Consider the following 22,488-nt stretch of genomic DNA (forward strand, 5'->3'; position numbering starts at 1 on the left):
AGTTTTTAATTGTTTGATGCTGTTATAGGGATTAAAAGCATGGGACTGGGCTGTCAAAACATACATAGGTGGGAAATATGCATCATAATATGTACACTTAACATGAGAAAATAATTCTAAAAAATCCAAAGATTAAAGACCCATTCCTTTAAAAATTTAAAAATATCATTTTAACAAACTTTTCTCCATTTATGAAGTTACTTACAAGTTCAAAGGAAATTTACCTTGTAGAAAAGCTGAACAGAATTAAAACTGTAATTAATGGCAATTTTCACTGATTAAGATATTTAAGTACACAGAAATCCATGGCAAACAGGCTAATAATTTCTACCATAATTTCAAAAAAAATTTGTTAATGCAAAATGTCAGATAATCAGTCAAAAGGGATAATACATTTCAAACAAAATACACAGTAATAAACACTATTTCATTGGCAATTTCTCTATTCCAACACAAAGTTTAAGACATACTGGGAAGTTAATTTATATCTAATAAAATTCTTTCATATTCATTGCCCTGATCATCACCCCACATCAGTATATTTCCTGAAAGCTTACTGTAAGAAGATAAAATCTGAGAGAAATTTTTAATTTTTTAATGTATTAAAACAGCTCCTTCAATGTACTCAAATATCGTTACATAACATTTAAGGCAGTTATCTCCACATCCTTCTAGCTTTCCCTTTCATCATTTCTATTCCTAAGCACCAAAATGCCTTACCTCTAGAAATGTACTTTTTTATTCAAATTGCATCTCCCTTCCCTGACTCATTTTTGTCTCTCCTCCTTCAAGCCCAGCTCAAACTGTCTCCTCTGTCTTAAAGTCTTTCCAGATTTCTTAACTGGCTGTGATTTCTCCTTTCTCACAATCTTTCATTCTCAGTTACATCTTGTTATATCATTTAATATTATAATTGCTAATACAATGGTCATCTGTGCGTATGTTTTACCTGCCCATAAGACTACTAACTCACAGTTTGAAAAGGTAGCTCTGAGCTTTGGAAGCATGCTCTAAACCCCACAACATTTAGCATGGAACTTATCACACATTTAATAAATATTTAAAGGTAGGTCCTGTGTGCTAAGCCATGTGAACTTTTAACTGCTAGGGTACTCTGAAGCAAAAAAATGTTTGATAGCAGGTAGTGAAGTTAGGAAAAACTAACAAACTTTCATATAAGCACACTGGTGATGCCATTATCAAAACTGTCAGTATAGGAAGAGAAAGACATAATGAAAGTAAATTAATTTTGCTTTGAATAATACCTTAAGTGCATACAAGACATTGAGTATACAAACAAGAAACTGGAAATAAAACTCAGGAATTTAAATCTAGAGAGAGAGATTTGGAATCTATCAGCTACAACAGGTGAATCATAAAAACTAATGATATTAACAAGTAGTAAAAATATATGAAGGGAAAATGACCACAGACAGGAATATATGGAATCCAATACTTAAAAAGCAAGTAAGTGAGTGAGTGAAAGTCATAAAAGAAAAAAGTAGGAAGAAAAAGAGGAAGTGAGGGAGTTAAATATGAGAAACAAAAAAATTAAAGGTGGACAATTTTAAAACCTGGCGTAGTCAATAGCATCAAATGCTAGTCAACTTTGAGAAAATTAGGGATACTTGTGAATTTGGCAAATAAGAAATCATTGGTAAATGAAATGGACTGATAAAAGTCAGAATGAGGAATGATTTCAGTTAAGCAATTAAAGAAATTATATAAAGAACCCTTATCCAATAATCTAAAACAAAACTACCTGTGTGAAGCAGATGATGGTATATTCAACATATCCTTTATTTTTCTCTTTTTTCTCACATGGCGTTGCTTTACTGGTTTTGGTCTTTTGGGCTGAAGATTTGCCAGTTCCATTAGTTTGGTCATTCTACATTAACGGAAAGAAAAGTAAAAAAGATTTATGTAAAAGCCCAGTTATTTACCATTGTTTTTGCTAAGCTTAAATTTTTATTTGAGCTTATAAATTATAAAATGATTTATATGGCTTAAGTAGAATCTCTAAGTCATAATTTAAGATACAATTCATTTGACAAAAGCTCAAGTTATGAATCTCCTTGATCAATTCTCATCTTAGCTTGAAGGAACTGGGAATTTACCTAATTGCAACTTGTCAAGTTTTAAAGATATGTTTTATTAAGAAAATTATTAGTTGCCCAAATAAATGACTGTACTTTGTGTCAAAAAGTTAAACAAGATACACTAAATATAATCTATGTAACTTTACTGCTCTTGCCTTGACGCATAGTCAACAGATCTTATAAACATAGTAAAATTATTTTGATTCATATTCTAATTATTAAAGAAAACCTAGGCTTAAATACTTAAGTTAAAAATATTTTGCGCATAATTGTTGGAAAGCATCCTTACATAAACAAGATAACTTACACTGTTCCTGAAAACAGAGTTTTCAAGTATTATACTCTAAAGTAGCTTAATCAACCAAGGGGTGACAATTGATACTTTGTATATAACTTATCTCTGTTATGATTATGAATATTTAGGATAGATCTTCTGTAGTCTTTCTTGGCTCTTCCACAGGATCAGATACAATGTTTCCACAAAGCAAGTTCAAAACCATTAGTCACAGCTCTACTTCTCCAGAGTTAAATTTGTGAAATTTGAAAACAAGCACAATAAAATGTAGTTAAGAAGAGTTAAAATAAGTTTTAAACCCTTTTTCCTTAAGCAAGAAAAAAAATGAAAACATATGCTACAAATTTTTAAAGCCTCTTACAAACCATGGTTTAACAACAATTTTATGAATAAATCCAGTTATATGAACTATATATCTATATTCATAAATTGCTCACCAAAAGTATACTAAGCCTCTACAACAGTGCAAGGCATATTTTATGTAAGTAATCAATAATACGAAGCAGCATGTTTTATAATTTCCTAAAGATAACAAAGAAGCATGAAACCAGAGCTTAGCTTAGTTCATTCAAAGGCTTTGTTCTCATGACTTGAAATGAATTACTTGCAGACTTCCTCACTACATCCCTAAATGGAAATTCAAAAAAAACAAAAACAGTTGTGGCCAGCCTATAAAACATTTCTCATTACTATCATTGTTTTCATATAGAAAATAAAATTTACAGAGGTTAATTAATCCACTGTAATACTTTTTTTCTTTATTTAGCAACAAATTAGTCTAACAAAAGCTGCCAGCCTTCATAAATATCTCTATTCAAGACAGATGTTCTATTAACTCCGATTTTGGTAATTTTAACCCCACCTATGCTTTGACTTTTAACTCTTTCACTAGAAAGAGAATGTAGAAGGAGCCACACTACTCAGATGGATGTTGCTTCAGTAACATTCAAATTGCTGGTGATTACTTGTATATGGTGCCTAGATTCTCTGCTTGGATTCTGATTCATGTCAAAACACTTCCTCTGTATCTGGTGGCTTCTGTGTGTATCTGTGATTGCCACCATTTGCCTATACAGGTCTTCTAGGCTAGGGGTTGACAAATTACAGCCGAAACACCGAATCTAGTCATTGTCTATTTTTAAATAGAAAGTTTTACTGGAAGATAGCAACATCAATTCATTTAGTTATCATCCACTGGTGCTTTCCCCTGACAACAGAATTCTGTCTCCCTTCAGAAAATGTTTAGCAATTTCTATTTTAGGCTCTGCTGAACATTACTAACAACTTATTGCTCTTTGCCAGAAACTTTAAATAAAATATATGTAGATCATCAAGAACAACAAGTAAAAGAATAATTCATTTGCAGTAATTATTATGAATATTCTTGTATTCAGTTCAGTTCAGTTCAGTTGCTCAGTCGTGTCCGACTCTTTGCGACCCCATGAATTGCAGCATGCCAGGCCTCCCTGTCCATCACCAACTCCCGGAGTTCACTCAGACTCACGTCCATCGAGTCAGTGATGCCATCCAGCCATCTCATCCTCTGTCATTGTCCCCTTCTCCTCCTGCCCCCAATCCCTCCCAGCATCAGAGTCATTTCCAATGAGTCAACTCTTCGCATGAGGTGGGCAAAGCACTGAAGTTTCAGCTTTAGCATCATTCCTTCCAAAGAAATCCCAGGGCTGATCTCCTTGCAGTCCAAGGGACTCTCAAGAGTCTTCTCCAACACCACACTTCAAAAGCATCAATTCTGCAGCGCTCAGCCTTCTTCACAGTCCAACTCTCACATCCATACATGACCACAGGAAAAACCATAGCCTTGACTAGACGGACCTTAGTCAGCAAAGTAATGTCTACTTTTGAATATGCTATCTAGGTTGGTCATAATTTTTCTTCCAAGGAGTAAACGTCTTTTAATTTCATGGCTGCAATCACGATCTGCAGTGATTTTGGAGCCCCCAAAAATAAAGTCTGACACTGTTTCCACTGTTTCCCCATCTATTTCCCATGAAGTGATGGGACCAGATGCCATGATCTTCGTTTTCTGAATGTTGAGCTTTAAGCCAACTTTTTCAACCTCCTCTTTCACTTTCATCAAGAGGCTTTTTAGTTCCTCTTCACTTTCTGCCATAACGGAGGTGTCATCTGCATATCTGAGGTTATTGATGTTTCTCCTGGAAATCTTGATTTCAGCTTGTGTTTCTTCCAGCCCAGCGTTTCTCATGATATACTCTGCATATGTTGAATAAGCAGGGTGACAATATATAGCCTTGACGTACTCCTTATCCTATTTGGAACCAGTCTGTTGTTCCATGTCCAGTTCTAACTGTTGCTTCCTGACCTGCATACAGATCTCTCAAGAGGCAGGTCAGGTGGCCTGGCATCCCCAGCTCTTTCAGAATTTTCCACAGTTTATTGTGATCCACAGAGTCAAAGGCTATGGCATAGTCAATAAAGCAGAAATAGGTGTTTTTCTGGAACTCTCTTGCTTTTTCCATGATCCAGCGTATGTTGGCAATTTGATCTCTGGTTCCTCTGACTTTTCTAAAACCAGCTTGAACATCTGGAAGTTCACGGTTCACGTATTGCTGAAGCCTGGCTTGGAGAATTTGGAGCATTACTTTACTAGCATGTGAGATGAGTGCAATTGTGCGGTAGTTTGAGCATTCTTTGGCATTGCCTTTCTTTGGGATTGGAATGAAAACTGACCTTTTCCAGTCCTGTGGCCACTGCTGAGTTTTCCAAATTTGCTGGCATACTGAGTGCAGCACTTTCACAGCATCATCTTTCAGGATTTGAAATAGCTCAACTGGAATACCATCACCTCCACTGGCTTTGTTCGTAGTGCTGCTTTCTAAGGCCCACTTGACTTCACATTCCAGGATGTCTGGCTCTAGATGAGTGATCTTTTTTGGGTCGTGAAGATCTTTTTTGTACAGTTCTTCCGTGTATTCTTGCCACCTCTTCTTAATATCTTCTGTTTCTGTTAGGTCCATACCATTTCTGTCCTTTATTGAACCCATTTTTGCATGAAATGTTTCCTTGGTATCTCTCATTTTCTTGAAGAGATCTCTTGTCTTTCCCATTCTGTATATTCTTGTATAAAACTCTATGAAGTTGCTCTAGAAATTACGCTGAGGTAAATAAAGTCCAGGGAAGTAAACTGACAAAACAGAAATACAACCTAACTTTGCTCTCTAAGGTCTTCACAAACATTCAATTAGTGAATAATGAATCACTGTCCCTAAAGGAAATTCAGGATTAGGTTCCTGCAAGCACATGCTCACATTTCATCAACTGATCATTAGACACCTCGTTTTACATTTGTTTACTTTTAAGAACATCTTATTTAATATATATTTTTGATTCAATAACACTGAACTCATAGTCAACCACACTATAACTCAGGCCTGAACAAAGTTTATCTAACACACAGAATTTTCTCCAGAAAACACATCACAGCCTTCTTGATTTTGGAAACCCTAGACTGAGCAACTTCCCTTTCACTTTTCACTTTCATGCATTGGAGAAGGAAATGGCAACCCACTTCAGTGTTCTTGCCTGGAGAATCCCAGGGACGGGGGAGCCTAATGGGCTGCCATCTATGGGCACACACAGAGTCAGACACGACTGAAGTGACTTAGCAGTAGCAGATAGCACTTCAACACTACATTTGGGGGCATTTTAAACAGCAAAACCAACAACAAACAGCACAAAAACGTGAAAAACATAATACATATAAACAGTGAAAAAGACCCTTTTTTACAGTGTAAGAGCTGAAACAAGAAGACAGAATGCCACTTTATTCTACCTTATCAGTGATGTGCAAGTTAAATGACTCAAATTTTTCACCATTCTGTACATGCCCATGTCTGCTAGAAGACTGTAAAAGCACTGCAATTACTGATGTTGAAGTTATAAATAAACTGTAACAAGTGGGCAAGTTCACAAATACAGAATCAATAAAAAATGATGATCAATTTTATACCATGATCAGTCAAAAAAATTACTCGTCATGCAAAAAATTTTCCTTAGGCCTTGATTTCTACTCTCAGGCCTTAATCTATACAGTATGATGGGGAGTTGGAAATGGACAAATGCTAAGGACCCTCAATTAGGAAGAACTATATGCAAAATTTACGAAGAGTAAGAGAATCTCATTCATATATTCTATGTTTACTAGAATCTACACAAATATTTGACATGACATACCTTTGACGGTCTTCATCATCACTGCTTTCATATTCTGATTCTTTACTAGATAATTCCTCATCCTCATCTGGCAAAGGAGGTTCCTCTGGTGGCTGAGGAGATGTAGCTGGAAGAGGTGCATGTAATGGCATATAGTCCTCATACTAAGTAAAAACAAAAAATAATATGGTAATCTATGATGTTTACAGGTTAGAAAACTATTTCCATTCAGATACATGATTCTCACATTTCTCTATTCCTCATGGTTTTCTTTTACACATTTAACATATATTGATGGAACACTTGCCTTAGTAGACTTTAGTAGATCACAAAACTTGTTTCTTCTGCCTTGGCACCTAGCTGCAGTAAATTTCCAAACTTCCCTTGCAGTTAGATTTCACCCGAGTTTTAGTCAATGAAAAGGTAAGCATAAAGACCTCTCACACATAAAACTCTCTCGTTTCTTTATCTGCAGGCTGCACGTTAATGTCCTCACCAACCAGGGAATGCACATAGTGCAGATTAACTTGGATCTTTTTAGTGATTCAGGAAAGAACACCATTCTGCCCTACTTTTGGAATGAACCTGGCATGAGCAAGAGATAATCTGAATTGTGTTAAGTGACTAAGATTTGAGTTTTGTTAACAGCAGCTAGTATAATTTTAACTATTATCCTGGCAACATGCCAGGCATTGAGGTTTTAGAGTTACAAAGAAAAATTATGAAGCCAATATAGACATTAGAAAAGCAATCAATGCACAATACAAAAGCAAATTTTCTATTTGTTAGCCTTCTAAAATAATTTATCATTGCTGTTATCTAAAAAAGTACTAAGGGGACATTTATACAATGGAATATTACTCAGCCATTAAAGAGAATGAAGCAATGTCACTTGCAGTGACACAGATGGACCTAGAAACTGTCTTACTGAATGAAGTTAAGTCAGAGAAAGACAAATATCATGATATTGTTTATACATGGAATCTAAAAAAATGGTACAATGAACTTATTTAGAAAACAGAAATAAAAGAGTTACAAACATGACTTAAGAATCACTCATGAATCTGAACAAACTTATGATTACCAGGAGGGAAGTGAGGGAGGGATAAATTGGGAGATTGGGATTGACATATACACACTACTATACATAATATACATAAGAACCTACTGTATAGCACAGGAAACCACTCAATAACCTACAATGGTCTATATAGAGAAAAGAATCTAAACGAGAGAGCTATACGTATATATATTAATATAACTGATGTAGGTATGACTGCACACCTGAAATACAGCACTGTAAACTATACTCCAATTAATAAAAAATAAAAACAAAAAACAAAGTACTGAGTATTACAGCAAAATAAAATTGCTAAAATTACTGAAGAGCAGACATAACCTACCAACAAAATTATTGATAGATTTGCACAGTAAATTATAATAAAAAATTATCAACCTTTTTTATCTTCTCCAAATTTAACTTACTAGCAATAAAACCAGAAAAATGGAAATTTTAGACAATTCAGCTTGCTAAATTTAACTATCTTGTAGGATAGCACAATGTTCTAGATCAAAGGACTGAATAACCCTAAGAGAAATGATGGCCTCTATTACCAAAAACATCACTTTAATATTCTGGGGAATTCCCTGGCTATTTAGTGGTTAGGATTCCATGCTTCAACTGCAGGGGTCATGTGTTCAATTTCTGATCACAGAACTAAGATCCCACATGCTGCATAGCATGGCCAAGAAAGAAAAAATTTAAAAAAAAAAAGTTCTGGCTCTTTCCCACTTTCAGTTCTCCACAGGACTATTATTACATTAACTTTGTATTTGTTCTTCATTTTAAGTACACGTTAGAGGTCACTGGCACAACATTTGTAAAATTTAGCCTCAATAATCCCACCACAAGCAGCGAAATTTTGAATGTTGAAAATTCCAAGAGCTTTCTTACCATGGGAGGCCGGGTAGTAATTGGTCCAAAAGGTGTAGGCAAATTCATTTTATTCATAAGATGAAGCACCTTAATAAAAGGGATAAAACATTTGAAATCAAATAGAAAAATCATGATTCAACTCACATCTGATAGTGTACTTAAAAACTCTGCAATAACACTAGTGATTAATTTAGTGCAAAGGAAGGATCACCTCCTGCCTTTATAATACCAGGAAAGGGCTAAACTGGTATCTCTCAGGCACTGGTATATCTTAGAAGACCAACCTTCCTAAAATATTTATCAATTGTACAAAATACCATTATTCTCATTATTAAAAATGTTATATTCTTACAATATGAAATTTACTAAAGTATTTTTCCCTTGATTATTGTGAATTATGAAACATAGAGAAGCATAATAAAGAAAATCATCATCTGTATTTTGTACTTAAAAGTATCTTTTATTGTCAATATTTCTAAGCATTTACTGAGGGATTCTCTGTATCTTTTCCTCTAAGAAAGGAAAAAGCATATGCTAAAGTAATGAAGAATTACCAGAAATTACATTTCCCAAATTAGCTTATGCTTATTAGTATTATTAATAATAAGCATAGTATTTTTACACTATAGTTTATAAAAACCCTTAATTGAATGTAGTAATTTTTTCACTACCTTCTGCAATAGACCGAATGTTTATGTCCCTCTCAAAAATTCATGTTAAATCCTAACCTGTAATGGTATGGTATTAAGACATGAGGCTTTTGTGAAGTTATTAGGTCATAAGGGTAGAACTCCCATAAATGGGATTAGTGTACCTTATAAAAAGCAAACTGAAAGCTCTCTCACGCTCTTTCAGCTACATGAGATTACAAAGAGAAAATGGCCATCTTCCACCCAGAAGAGGGCCCTCACCAGAACCTGACTATACTGGCACACTGGAATACAACTTCCAACCTCCAGACTGTGAGAAATAATTTTCTATTATTTAAAAAACGCCCAGATCATGGTACTTAGCTATAACAGCCCAATCTAAGGCATCTTTAAAATTCTGAAATATAATCACCCCTATAGGAATTAGTCTGATTAATACAACTAATACAACTATTTTTTTAAAAGTATGAGAAAGTATTTACTTTGAGAAATGTTTACTCTACTTACCTGTACATAGAACTTAGGCACACTTGCCAAAGCATTTACTATATTTGCTAGGATTGTACTTGAAGGTGGTGGGTACATATACTTGAGGCATGAATTTAGAGGAAAAGTCAGCCTAAAAAAAATACTTAAAATGCTTATTGTGTTTTAGTTAAGATTCATACCAATAATTCATTTTAGGTAACCTAATAACATACAAATTGCTCAAATGATTCAGTAAATCTAAGAGTACTCTGTTCCTAAAAGACCTAAATGATTATATATAAAGAGCAAGTTGCTTCTCTCTGCATTATAGAATATAGCATTTCTTTTCAGAGCTTATCTTACAACTTTGAACATTTTAATGGAACCAAATTCAGTGACAAACTCTTAATGCTCAATATGTTTAATCAACACACTAAAAATCTTCATTATATATACTAAAATATCCTTTAAAAATACCTTATTTGACAACACACACACACACATACCCCACATACACACAAACCTACCTATCCAAAATAAAACCAAAAGACACAATGAAATACAAACAAAAATGCTAACCCATGGTTTGGTGCAATTCCATTTTCTATGGTTAAACAATCAAGTTCTTTCTTTTCTTTATCATCTTCCACAGGATCATCAGACCTAAGAAATATGGAATCAAAATTGGATGTTATCTATAGAAGAAACAGTATGACTAAAATGACACTATCTTTTCAAACACAGCATTATAAAAACAGCTGCAAAAGTACCATTTTCAGCTATTAAGTAAATACCAATGAAAAGGAAAACTAATTCCAGATATTATATAAGGCAAGCCACATTTTCATTTATTCTTCATAACGACACAAAGATGGTATGATTAATCTTACTGACAGCCCTCACTCACAAAAATCGAAGTTCACAGGTATAAAATAGTGGCACACAAATGTCTTTAATGTGCATTAGCAAGGGTTTCTTAAAAACCAGACCACTGGGGCCTATCCTCCTCCCCAGCCCCAACAACCCAAATTTCTGATTCAGTAGGACTAGGTTAAGGACGAACAATCTTTCCTTCAGTCAAGATTCTCGATAATGCAGCTGGTGCAGGGATTGTACTATGAAAACCACTGGTGTAAAGCAACTTATAAAGGTTATATAGCTACAAAGAATTACAACTAGGAATCAAGGCTGTGCCTATTAATGATACCTTGCTATATATTAGGACTTTATACTAGTTACCTTCCCTCCACTTATAGTTGAACGCTTTTACCCTACTCTCTTTTCACTTCACACTGGTTAAGTCCTAATATTAAATCAATACTCAGGTTACTAATGCATAATTAGGAACAAACAAATGTATTGCTTTCAAGCACTAGATTTAGTAGAAAGATACAATCATTTACTGTTTCAGATTATTTACTTGCTAGTCTGAAAATAATCTAATAGCAACACAACTCCTTAAAAAAATTAGTAATTTTTTAATTTAAAATTTTTTTAAAATAAATTTAAAAAATAATAATAAACTTTTAAAAGGCTAGGAAAACCTATCTACATACCTTTTCTTTTTTTCAGTTCCCAAAGAGGGACATGGTGAATGAACTCGATCTTGCTCTTTTGCAAATTCAACAACTAAAGTATGACCCAAAATCTTCAGTTGATGAAGTCTTGTCAATGCCTTCAGTTGGAAGAACAAAAGAGTAAAATAATTAATAACTGTACCTATGTTATCTGTTAGAGACCACATACAAAGTAATTTATACACTTTTTTGTTAATGCTGATAACATTTCCTTGGCTATTTTTCACCCATTTCTAATGTCAGGCTGCCAAGCCTTCATTACTCATTAGGCAATCACTTCCAATCACTTAGCAAAACTAAGATCTGGTTAAATCCAACTTTACCTGTGCTAATGCAGCAGAAAATGTTTAGAAAAACAAACATAATGAACTGGGCTGGTCTCACTTTAAATTCACAATCACAACCACAAATCTGAGGGCAACCTTAATGAAGCCAACCAGTTACATACTACATTCTCAGTTCATTTTTTTCTACCAATCTCTAAGATAATATTTTGCACTATTTCCTTCTTCCTTAACTTCATGATAGTCCTGTCCCATTCTTTTAGCCTTGGATATTGCTTCCTACTTTAAGAAAAATGAAGCTACAAAATGAGAACTTCAGATTCCAAACCATAATTTCTCATCTACCATCTTCTGAATCCACATATTCTACCTTCTATCTGTTATCACATATCAACGATCCATGTTCTTATTTAAATCTAGTTGACTTGTATACGCTTTCCTTGTAGCTCAGACGCTAAAGTGACTGTCTGCAATGTGGGAGACCTGGGTTCAATCCCGGAGCCAGGAAGATTCTCTGGGGAAGGAAATGGCAACCCACTCCAGTACTCTTGCCTGGAAAATTCCATGGATGGGGAGCCTAGTAGGCTACATTCCATGGGATCAGAGAGTCAGACACGACTGAGCAACTTCACTTCACTTGTATACTAAATCCTAGCCCCTCTTCTTCTTTCTGGAACTGTACAGGCTGTGTTCCTACCTACATTGCCAATTTTCTGTCCTCTACGGGATTGTCCACAACAGTATACAAACACAATCTGATTTCTCCCATCCTAAAAGTATTTTTTCCTCATCTATTGATCCCACTTATCACTATTCCCCCCTTTCCCCTCCCTCCCCTTACTTTTACAGTAAAGCTCCTCAAGAAAACATCTATGCTCTCTATCTAAAATTCCTCTCCTCCCATCCAGTTTCAAACTCACTCCAATCAGGTTTATGGCTTAATCACTCCACTGACACTGCTTGTCATAAACAAATTCCGTACTACCACACCAATGGTCAACTCTCAATCTTCATTTTATAGTATTTAACACAATCACTCCCTCCTTGATACATGTTCTTCACTTGGAATCTAGACATTATAACTTCCCTACAGTTTTCTTCCACACTTATTGTGTTTTACTCCTCAATCACTTTGGTTTATGCTGTCTTGAACTCTTAATGTTGGTATACTCCAGAGATCTATTTTTGGATCTAATCCAGTACCCTAAATTTAAAGACCGTCTCTATGCTGCTAATTTCCCAATTTATAATTTCAGCCAAAATCTCTGTCCTTAAGTCAAGGAACATATATCCAAACTATTGGATAGCTTCTCTTAATTTTAAACATTTTAAAATTAACACTCCAGGAATTGAATCTTCTCTCCCTACCCTCAGCTCAAATGTTTCCCATCTGGAAACTTTCAATGGAAACTCCCTTCTTTCATTTACTCATGTCAAAAATCTTTCAATAATCCTTAACACCTCTTTCCCATGTTGCATAACCAAGCCATCAAAAATTGGTATTTGCTTCTGCTTCCAAATTAACCTAGAATCTAACTACTCCTTACCATCTCCACTGCTACCACCATGGTCCAAACAACCATAATCTCTGGACTGAACTAGCAGTATAATCTTTAAACACATTTTTTCTGTTTCTGCTCTTCCCTGCCTTCCATCTATTCTCAACACAAAGTATTGAGTTCAACTTTCTTCCTCTCAAAATGTGTCACACATTCTCTTCAAAGTTATAGCTTTTAATTTTTAATGTTAACTAGTCCTCTGCTGCTGCTGCTAAGTCGCTTCAGTCACGTTCAACTCTGTGCGACCCCATAGACAGCAGCCCACCAGGCTCCTCCGTCCCTGGGATTCTCCAGGCAAGAACACTGGAGTGGGTTGCCATGTCCTTCCCCAATGCATGAAAGTGAAAAGTGAAAGTGAAGTTGCTCAGTCGTGTCCGACTCTTATTGACCCCATGGACTGCAGCCTATCAGGCTCTCCCATCCATGGGACTTTCCAGGCAAGAGTAATGGAGTGTGCTGCCATTGTCTTCTCCCAACTAGTCCTCATAGCTTTCTAAATATAAGTCAAATTATGATGCTCTTTTGCTCACAGTACTACAATGGCACCCAATTTTATTCAGCAAAATCTAATGTACTTAGAAGGCACATGTCATGGCCCTCTCTAACTTCTCTGACCTCAAATTCAATTTCTCCCCCCATTTTTTATGCCTTGGTCACAGGCTAGTGCATTTTACTTATTTCCCTTACTGCAATTCACTTCGCCAGATTCATTCCTTAGCTAACTTCCTTCACTTCTTTCCAAATGTTGGTCAACCCTAACTACCTTAACTGTAGCTTAACTCTCTCAACCCAGCATTCCTGATCCTATTTTTTTTTTTTTCAAATAGCATTTCTCATTTTCTAAAATACTAAAAAACTTACTAAGTTTATTATTTATGGTCTGTCTCTCCATTCAAGAACATGAGTTCAAATGAGGGCATAAATCTGTGTTTTATTTACTGATAGATCCCAAGATTTAAAGGAGCATCCAGCACATAGTAGGTACTGTGTATTTTTTGAACAAATGGAACTTTAGGGCTTACCTGAGACTGTAATTTTATTTTACCATTTTTATGCATTCTTATTTGACTCCATTATACAAACCAAGTTTCTAAATGTTTTAATAATTTTCAAGTCCTTAATTCAATCTAGACCTCTTCACTGTCAACGAACCTTTGATTATCTGAAATACAGCTGAATTACTTCAAGTTTCTTTCACTCAAAATGTGTTACACATTGTCTTCAAAGTTATAGCTTTTAATTTTTAATGTTAACTAGTCCTCATAGCTTTCTCAGTTACTTATTATAAACATTTCTCTCCCTTTGTTTTAAAAAACTATCAATCAGGTGCACTATAACCTAAAAACTCTATCACTGCTACTATCTTCTCATTCCTTCCTTTCGATACAAATATTTCCCAAAGATAATGATGGGTTCCATGTCCTCTCCTCCAAATTAATCTTGACTCTAAAACAATGTGGTTCATTACCATATTTTACCAACAATATTTTAAAACTTTATTTCAAAAGGTCTTTTTTGAAAAAAATGTTTTCCTATATTTTAATATATACAATGTGAAAGTCTTCTGTAATTCCACCCTGGGAGAAAGACATTTATTATCTGGTATATAGCTCTGCTACATTTTGTTCTAGGCATACACTAACACACATAGTAGTACTTTTCAACTCCAAGGTTACATAGTATGTATTTCCCAACTTTGTTTATGAATCTATCTGGGTTACATTCTTGATCAGTACATATTCTTTTGACTTCATTTTTCTGAGGGTTGTAGTCCAGTGTATGGATACACTACAATTTAAAGTGTCCTTTCCCCTTATTAAGAATTTAGTCATTTCTACAGTTTCCCAATAAAAAGTACTTTACTATTAGACTTTTAATTCTTCACCTTGTGTCATCAGAGGATCTTATCTTCTTAAAACTCTCTTCTCTTTGCATCCATGAGAATCTGTTTTCTAGTTTTACTTCCTTTTTAACTTCTCCTTCCCTCCCTGTCTTCTTTGCTGATTCTTCTTCCTTTGGGCAACCATATTTATTCACTTTGTTGAAGAAATTCCATTTTTAAGCCTACCTCCACTCTAGACCCATATTTTTAATTGCTTTTTAAAATATTTCCACAGAAGTAGCCCACTGACTCCTCAAAGTCAACAGATAACATATGAATTCATTACATACCTTTGAAAACATTCTGAGTCCTGCCCCTCATATCAGCTAATGTAATAACCCAAGAACTCAGTCTGAAAATCTTCACGTGTTCCCTCTCAACCATATCTACAGGGATCACAGGACCTACAAACACAATCTCTACCCAATGTATATCTACTTCTTCTTTTGTCTTCTTACTTCCTTATTCAGATCTTTTCTCCTGCCTTGGCCATTGTAACAGTTCTCTTGTCTAGCCTTTCCTTTTGATTTTTCTATGTCTAATCTTTTTCCCTATCTAATCCATTACATGAACTCTATAAGATATCTTTCATAAAGCTGACTATATTACTGGTCAGCTTACATTTATCAAGTACCTTAAGAATAACTACTAAACAAAATTCAATCCCTCCCTCCCCTCAACCCAAATTTAGACTCAACCTACTTTCCAAGTCCTATTTCAATTTCAACCCTCAGCTTTTGCTCCACTTAGAACTTTCCATGGTCCACAGCTTTCTTTAGCAGTCTCAGAACATGGAACGCCCATTTCCCTTTGTTTTCGTCTCAAGATCCAACTAATCATTAAAGGTCTACCTCAAAGGTCACCTCCTTTGCAAATGATCCCCTAGGATTATACATTCTCTATTTAATGCTTAAAGCATCTTGCCTTACAACTTTTATGTCTAAAGGATGTTTGCATCCTTCAAAGCTTGTCATTTTTAATTATATAAAAAGTTACGGTTCAATTTTTATTCATGTTCCTGTTAATCTATTCCATAACATCATAAGGAAAAACCCCAATGAACTTTTTGGTCAACTCATAATAGTGTTATGCCCAAATATCTACACTTTGGGCAAAATCTGCCAACTGACAAGCTGCACGCAGCCAATGAAGCAAATTCTGGAAATACAAACCTTTTTGCTTTTAAAAGGGCTTCCTTGGTGGCTCAGTTGGTAAAGAATCCGTCTGCAATGCAGGAGGCCCTGGGTTCGATCCCTGGCTTGGAAAGATCCTCCAGAGAAGGAAAAGGCTGGCCACTCCAGTATTCTAACCTGGAGAATTCCATGGACTATATAGGCCACCGGTCCCAAAGAGCAGGAAAGGACTGAGCGACTTTCACTTACTTCACCTTGCTTTTAAAAACTGTAGTTTAGCCTAATGTTTCATTTTTTAACTATGCCTGAAAGTTGGTAATAAGTAACAGAAAAGAAGGAGTCATACCTTTACAGCTGTTTTTTCATTAGGGAAAGTAGCAAAAGCTGTATGTTTCTGAAAAACAATTAAGGTACAAATTATTTCAAATATAATTTCAATTTCTCATAAGGGTGTCTGATATTTTACCAGCTGACAGTGATTTGACACACTAATAAAATCACAGAAAAGGCAGGAAATCAAGATCATTTAACTGACTGTGAATTTCAGGACAGTGTTTTTAAATCAGTTTAGGATCAGACTTCTTTGAAATGAAAGCCTTGCGCACACACAGCATGTTTTAAATATATTTTCAAGTACTTCAACAGTCCCTAAGTTTAAAAACCTCTACTATCCAGGGAAGTCCACTCTTAAACTATCCAAAATCATAAAATATGTTCCATGTATAACACATCCAAAGATCTAAACTTTTCGCTATATAGCCAAATGCAAAGTTTAAATGGGTCTTTCTTTTAACTCAATTCACAACCTTGGCTGCATATTAAAATCACCTGGGGAGACAAACTATTGATGTCCTGTCCCGTCATAGATCATCTGGCAGAAATTTAATAACATCACCGTCACTATTTTAATGAAGAGCAATCATGTAAAACATCTTCAGGTATAATGGAAAATAAAGTCATTTTGTACATTCCTGGGTTGGACTTTTGATAGTTTTAAATTATCACTCCCTGAAAGATTACGTTATACAATATTTATGAAGACCATCTTCCTCAAAAATCTAGCAGAAATCCTGTAACTAGCTTACTCAAGTTGCCGACTTCTGTAGTTTCTCCTCTATTTTGATGAACGTCTTAACGCTGGCTTATAAGCAAACCAAGATTTTTAAGTTTCCCTTTGTTACATATTTTTGAAAGCACTCTTGAGTTTAAGAGAAATACTTTTAAATTCCGAGGAGTTTCGAGAGTCCCAGGGTGGGTGAGAAAAGGACTGTAACAAAGGTTACTTTTCATTCTTTCTGCTTTGCCTTTCTCAATCGCCCTTCTCCGCAGCGCGGCGACTAATCGAGGCACAAACCAATTAAAACTTGATTTGGGACGAAAGATATTTTGATATGAAAGAAGACAGACTGGGAAGGGGAAGAGGAAGCCTCCATTCCACAAGCGCATCTTCCCCACTCTCCTTTTTCCTTCTGTCAGAACGTCCCTTCCCCACGTCACCGGCCTAGGACCTTCCCCGGAAACTAGGGGTTCCCGCGCTCTTACCAGACGCCCCTTATCGGATAGAACGCGCACGGACTGCGCCCCGAAATACTTCAGCAAGTCCTCTTTCTCCTCAGCGGTAAGCTCGGCTGGCAGGTGCCTCACTAGAAGGGTTCGGTCGCCCCGCGGGGGAGAAAGCGAAACAGAACTCTGGCATCCTCTAGACATCGGAAGCGGCTGTTCTGGGGCCGCCATTTCTCACACAGACTCAGCACCTGGGAAGCCGCTGAGGAAACCGCAGTAATCAAAAGAAGCGGAGCTAAAAGAGTCTTTTTCCTCTCCGCGCTAAGGATTCTGGAAGCAAGGAAATAACGCGAGAGACGGTCGCCTTCTCGCGAGATCTGCACCACAGACAGATGACAACTTTTCGGAGACAAGTTCCTTAGACTGAAAGGGGAAGTTCCAGTGATAGGAAACCAAAATGATTCAAGTTCCAGATAGCTGCTGATGATGTTTTAAACAAAAATTCCCCCGAGAGAGGTGTGAGGATTAAAATATGTTAAAGTACGACGGACTTCAGCCGCCTCTTCCGAGGAGGAAGTAACCCCAAGGGCAGAAGGACTTACTGCTGCGCATGTGCGAGCGGGGCGCCGGTCTGGGCGTGGCACCGGGGCGGTCCCGAAAGGCGCTTGTTAGGTTTGTAATTCTGGCAGGTTTCCAAGAGCTTGTGATTGGCTGACAAATATAGGGTGTTTGTCCGCGGCGTTGGAATGGTAATACCTGAAGGTTGCAAGTTTGTTTTTCGGCTCGGTAGCCTTCGCATAGCCAGGCTAACTCAGTTTTAAGGATGGAAAAAAATTGAGACAAACCGTGTTTTGTTTTGTTGAATCATGGGACACAGCAGCCTGATAAGATAAGGCCGTTGTTCCCTTTCATGAAACTAGCGGCCTCTGGGGCTTAGTGAGAAAAGAATCCGCCTGCCAGTGCAGGAGACACAGGTTGGATCCCTGGATTGGGAAGATCCCCTGGATTGGGAAGATCCCCTGGAGGAGGAAATGGCAACCCTCTCCAGTATTCCATTAGATTCTCCCGTGAGGACAGAGGATACTCTCAGGTTACAGTCCTTAGGGTCGCACAGAATTGGACAGGACTGGCATGCAGGAAGAGATACCCTAACATCAGTCCCTAGTTTACAGTTGAAGACTCTGATGTGTACAAGGAGGTGTAAATCACACAGCTAGTAAATGAGAGAGCTGAAATTTGACCCTGCTAGTAAGACTGGACTTTACCCTATTCTGCCCTGTTTCTGAATGGAGTGAAGCTGAGATGTTTTACTTATTCCATACAGTGAGGGCCTTGAGGATTCTAAGTAGAGGTATTTTAGGTGAAGCTACCACAGTCTGGAGGTCTAAGGTGCCTCTTACTGCTCTTTTTAATTTGATACTTGATCAGATGATAACTATATAGCAATAAACAGTATACCAAAGTTTGGCTCCTATGGAAAACGGATTGGGGAGCTGGGAAGGGTAAAACGAATAAAAACTAGAGAAACCATGACGAACCCATCCACAAAATGTCATGTATGGAGAGCCAGACCATGAGGGCCCTGTGGGTTAGTTCGGAGTCTTGATTATCTGAAAAGCAATTGGAAACTGACACAATTTTTTTAGTAGAGCCCTGTGTAAATATGTATGTAATGATTACATTTTAGATATGAACATTTCTCTGGTTGCAATATGAAAAATGGAGTAGAAGCAGGAAGACTAATTGGGCTACTGCAGCAGCCTGGGCAAAAGACACTGTTAAAAATAGTATGGTAACAGTTGTTGTTTAGTCTCTAAGTCATGTCCAACTCTTGCAACCCCATGGATATAGCCCACCAGGCTCCTCTGTCCATGGGATTTCCCAGGCAATAATACTGGGGTTGGTTGCTATTTCCTTCTCCAGAGGTCTTCTAACCCAGGGATGAAACCCTCCTCTCCTTCATTGGCAGATGGGTTCTTTATCACTGAGCCAACAGGGAAGCCCTTAGTAACAGTAGATATGGAGAAAACAAACAGAAATTGGGATATGTTTTGGAAGTAAAATTAATAGATTTGCAGATGAAAAAGGGTAGTTACACATAAGTTTGGGGTTTTGGCTTAAGTCCCAAACCATCTAGGTGAATGAGGATAAGAAGAGTTCCTAAATTGCACCTAGTTTAGGGACTGTAGGGGAGAAAGGAAAACATTAAATAACCGATTCAGTATCCATTTTTAAAGTAGGTAGTTGGATGTGTCGGAGAAGGCAATGGCACCCTACTCCAGCACTCTTGCCTGGAAAATCCCATGGATGGAGGAGCCTGGTGGACTGCAATCCATAGGGTCAGTAAGAGTAGGACACGACTAAGTGACTTCACTTTCACTTTTCACTTTCATGCATTGGAAAAGGAAATGGCAACCCACTCCAGTGTTCTTGCCTGGAGAATCCCAGGGACGGGGGAGACTGGTGGGCTGCTGTCTATGGGGTTGCACAGAGTTGGACATGACTGAAGCGACTTAGCAGCAGCAGCAGCAGCGGTTAGATGTGTAAGTATGGCATTCTGGAGAAACAGCAACACTGGGTACATATGTAGCATCAGGACATATATTTATATCCAAGATGTAAGAGTGTAGGTAGAGAGAAACGGGACCAGTATTGATCCATGGGGAATGCCAGTGTTGAGAATTGAGAGGAGGAAGAACAAAGCAATCCTTTCTCTTGGCACTGATGTTCTAGTAGTAAAGACGGACTGAAACATGTGGATAAGTAAGTAAATGGGTTCCTTTTGGATAATAAATAAGTGGAGAAGACTCTACACATGGACATCACCAGATGGTCAACACTGAAATCAGATTGATTATATTCTTTGCAGCCAAAGATGGAGAAGCTCTATACAGTCAACAAAAACAAGACCAGGAGCTGACTGTGGCTCAGATCATGAACTCCTTATTACCAAATTCAGACTCAAATTGAAGAAAGTAGGGAAAACTGCTAGACCATTCAGGTATGACCTAAATCAAATCCCTTATGATTATACAGTGGAGGTGAGAAATAGATTTAAGGGCCTAGATCTGATAGATAGAGTGCCTGATGAACTATGGAATGAGGTTCATGAAATTGTACAGGAGACAGGGATCAAGACCGTCCCCATGGAAAAGAAATGCAAAAAAGAAAAATGGCTGTCTGGGGAGGCCTTGCAAATAGCTGTGAAAAGGAGAGAGGCAAAAAGCAAAGGAGAAAAGGAAAGATGTAAGCATCTGAACGCAGAGTTCCAAAGAATAGCAAGAAGAGATAAGAAAGCCTTCTTCAGTGATCAAAGCAAAGAAATCGAGGAAAACAACAGAATGGGAAAGACTAGAGATCTCTTCAAGAAAATTAGAGATACCAAGGGAATATTTCATGCAAAGATGGGCTCGATAAAGGACAGAAATGGTATGGACCTAACAGAAGCAGAAGATATTAAGAAGAAGTGGCAAGAATACATGGAAGAACTGTACAAAAAAGATCTTCACGACCCAGATAATCATGATGGTGTGATCAGTCATCTAGAACCAGACATCCTGGAATGTGAAGTCAAGTGGGCCTTAGAAAGCAGCACTACGAACAAAGCTAGTGGAGGTGATGGAATTCCAGTTGAGCTATTTCAAATCCTGAAAGATAATGCTGTGCAAGTGCTGCACTCAATATGCCAGCAAATTTGGAAAACTCCGCAGTGGCCACAGGACTGGAAAAGGTCAGTTTTCATTCCAATTGTGAAGAAAGGCATTGCCAAAGAATGGTCAAACTACCGCACAGTGGTACTCATCTCACATGCTAGTAAAGTAATGCTCCAAATTCTCCAGGCCAGGCTTCAGCAATATGTGAACCGTGAACTCCCTGATATTCAAGCTGGTTTTAGAAAAGGCAGAGGAACCAGAGATCAAATTGCCAACATACGCTGGATCATGGAAAAAGCAAGAGAGTTCTAGAAAAACATCTATTTCTGCTTTACTGACTATGCCAAAGCCTTTGACTATGTGGATCACAATAAACTGTGGAAAATTCTGAAAGAGATGGGGATACCAGACCACCTGACCTGCCTCTTGAGAAATCTGTATGCAGGTCAGGAAGCAACAGTTAGAGCTGGACATGGAGCAACAGACTGGTTCCAAATAGGAAAAGGAGTAGGTCAAGGCTGTATATTGTCACCCTGCTTATTTAACTTCTATGCAGAGTACATCCTGAGAAACGCTGGGCTGGAAGAAACACAAGCTGGAATCAAGATTTTCAGGAGAAATATCAATAACCTCAGATATGCAGATGACACCACCCTTATGGCAGAAAGTGAAGAGGAACTAAAAAGCCTCTTGATGAAAGTGAAAGAGGAGAGCGAAAAAGTTATCTTAAAGCTCAACATTCAGAAAACTGAGATCATGGCATCTGGTCCCATCACTTCATGGGAAATAGATGGGGAAACAGTGGAAACAGTGTCAGACTTTATTTTGGGGGGGCTCCAAAATCACCACAAATGGTGACTGCAGCCATGAAATTAAGACGCTTACTCCTTGGAAGAAAAGTTATGACCAACCTAGATAGCATATTCAAAAGCAGAGACATTACTTTGCCGACTAAGGTCCGTCTAGCCAAGGCTATGGTTTTTCCTGTGGTCATGTATGGATGTGAGAGTTGGACTGTGAAGAAGGCTCAGCGCCGAAGAATTGATGCTTTTGAACTGTGGTGTTGGAGAAGACTCTTGAGAGTCCCTTGGACTGCAAGGAGATCCAACCAGTCCATTCTGAAGGAGATCAACTCTGGGATTTCTTTGGAGGGAATGATGCTGAAGCTGAATCTCCAATACTTTGGCCACCTCATGCGAAGTGTTGACTCATTGGAAAGACTCTGATGCTGGGAGGGATTGGGGGCAGCAGGAGAAAG

At 37.3% G+C, this 22,488-nt stretch overlaps 1 protein-coding gene across 1 annotated transcript in view; it reads right to left on the bottom strand.

The window, feature by feature from the left end:
• The window catches only part of RNPC3 (RNA binding region (RNP1, RRM) containing 3), an 89,770-nt gene extending 71,948 nt beyond the window's left edge, over nt 1-17,822 (bottom strand). Inside the window, exons 1-8 of the mRNA XM_052636574.1 lie at nt 17,617-17,822; nt 16,421-16,468; nt 11,196-11,314; nt 10,219-10,302; nt 9,679-9,790; nt 8,540-8,608; nt 6,607-6,749; nt 1,763-1,888 (exon numbers count right to left, since the gene is read on the bottom strand). Of these exons, the coding sequence (XP_052492534.1) occupies nt 1,763-1,888; nt 6,607-6,749; nt 8,540-8,608; nt 9,679-9,790; nt 10,219-10,302; nt 11,196-11,314; nt 16,421-16,468; nt 17,617-17,808 (893 nt within the window). The 5' untranslated portion in view covers nt 17,809-17,822. The remainder of the gene's footprint in view (nt 1-1,762; nt 1,889-6,606; nt 6,750-8,539; nt 8,609-9,678; nt 9,791-10,218; nt 10,303-11,195; nt 11,315-16,420; nt 16,469-17,616) is intronic.
• Nucleotides 17,823-22,488: the final 4,666 nt, after the last annotated feature.

Source organism: Budorcas taxicolor, chromosome 3, assembly GCF_023091745.1.
Source record: "Budorcas taxicolor isolate Tak-1 chromosome 3, Takin1.1, whole genome shotgun sequence".
NCBI classification, from domain to species: domain Eukaryota; kingdom Metazoa; phylum Chordata; class Mammalia; order Artiodactyla; family Bovidae; genus Budorcas; species Budorcas taxicolor.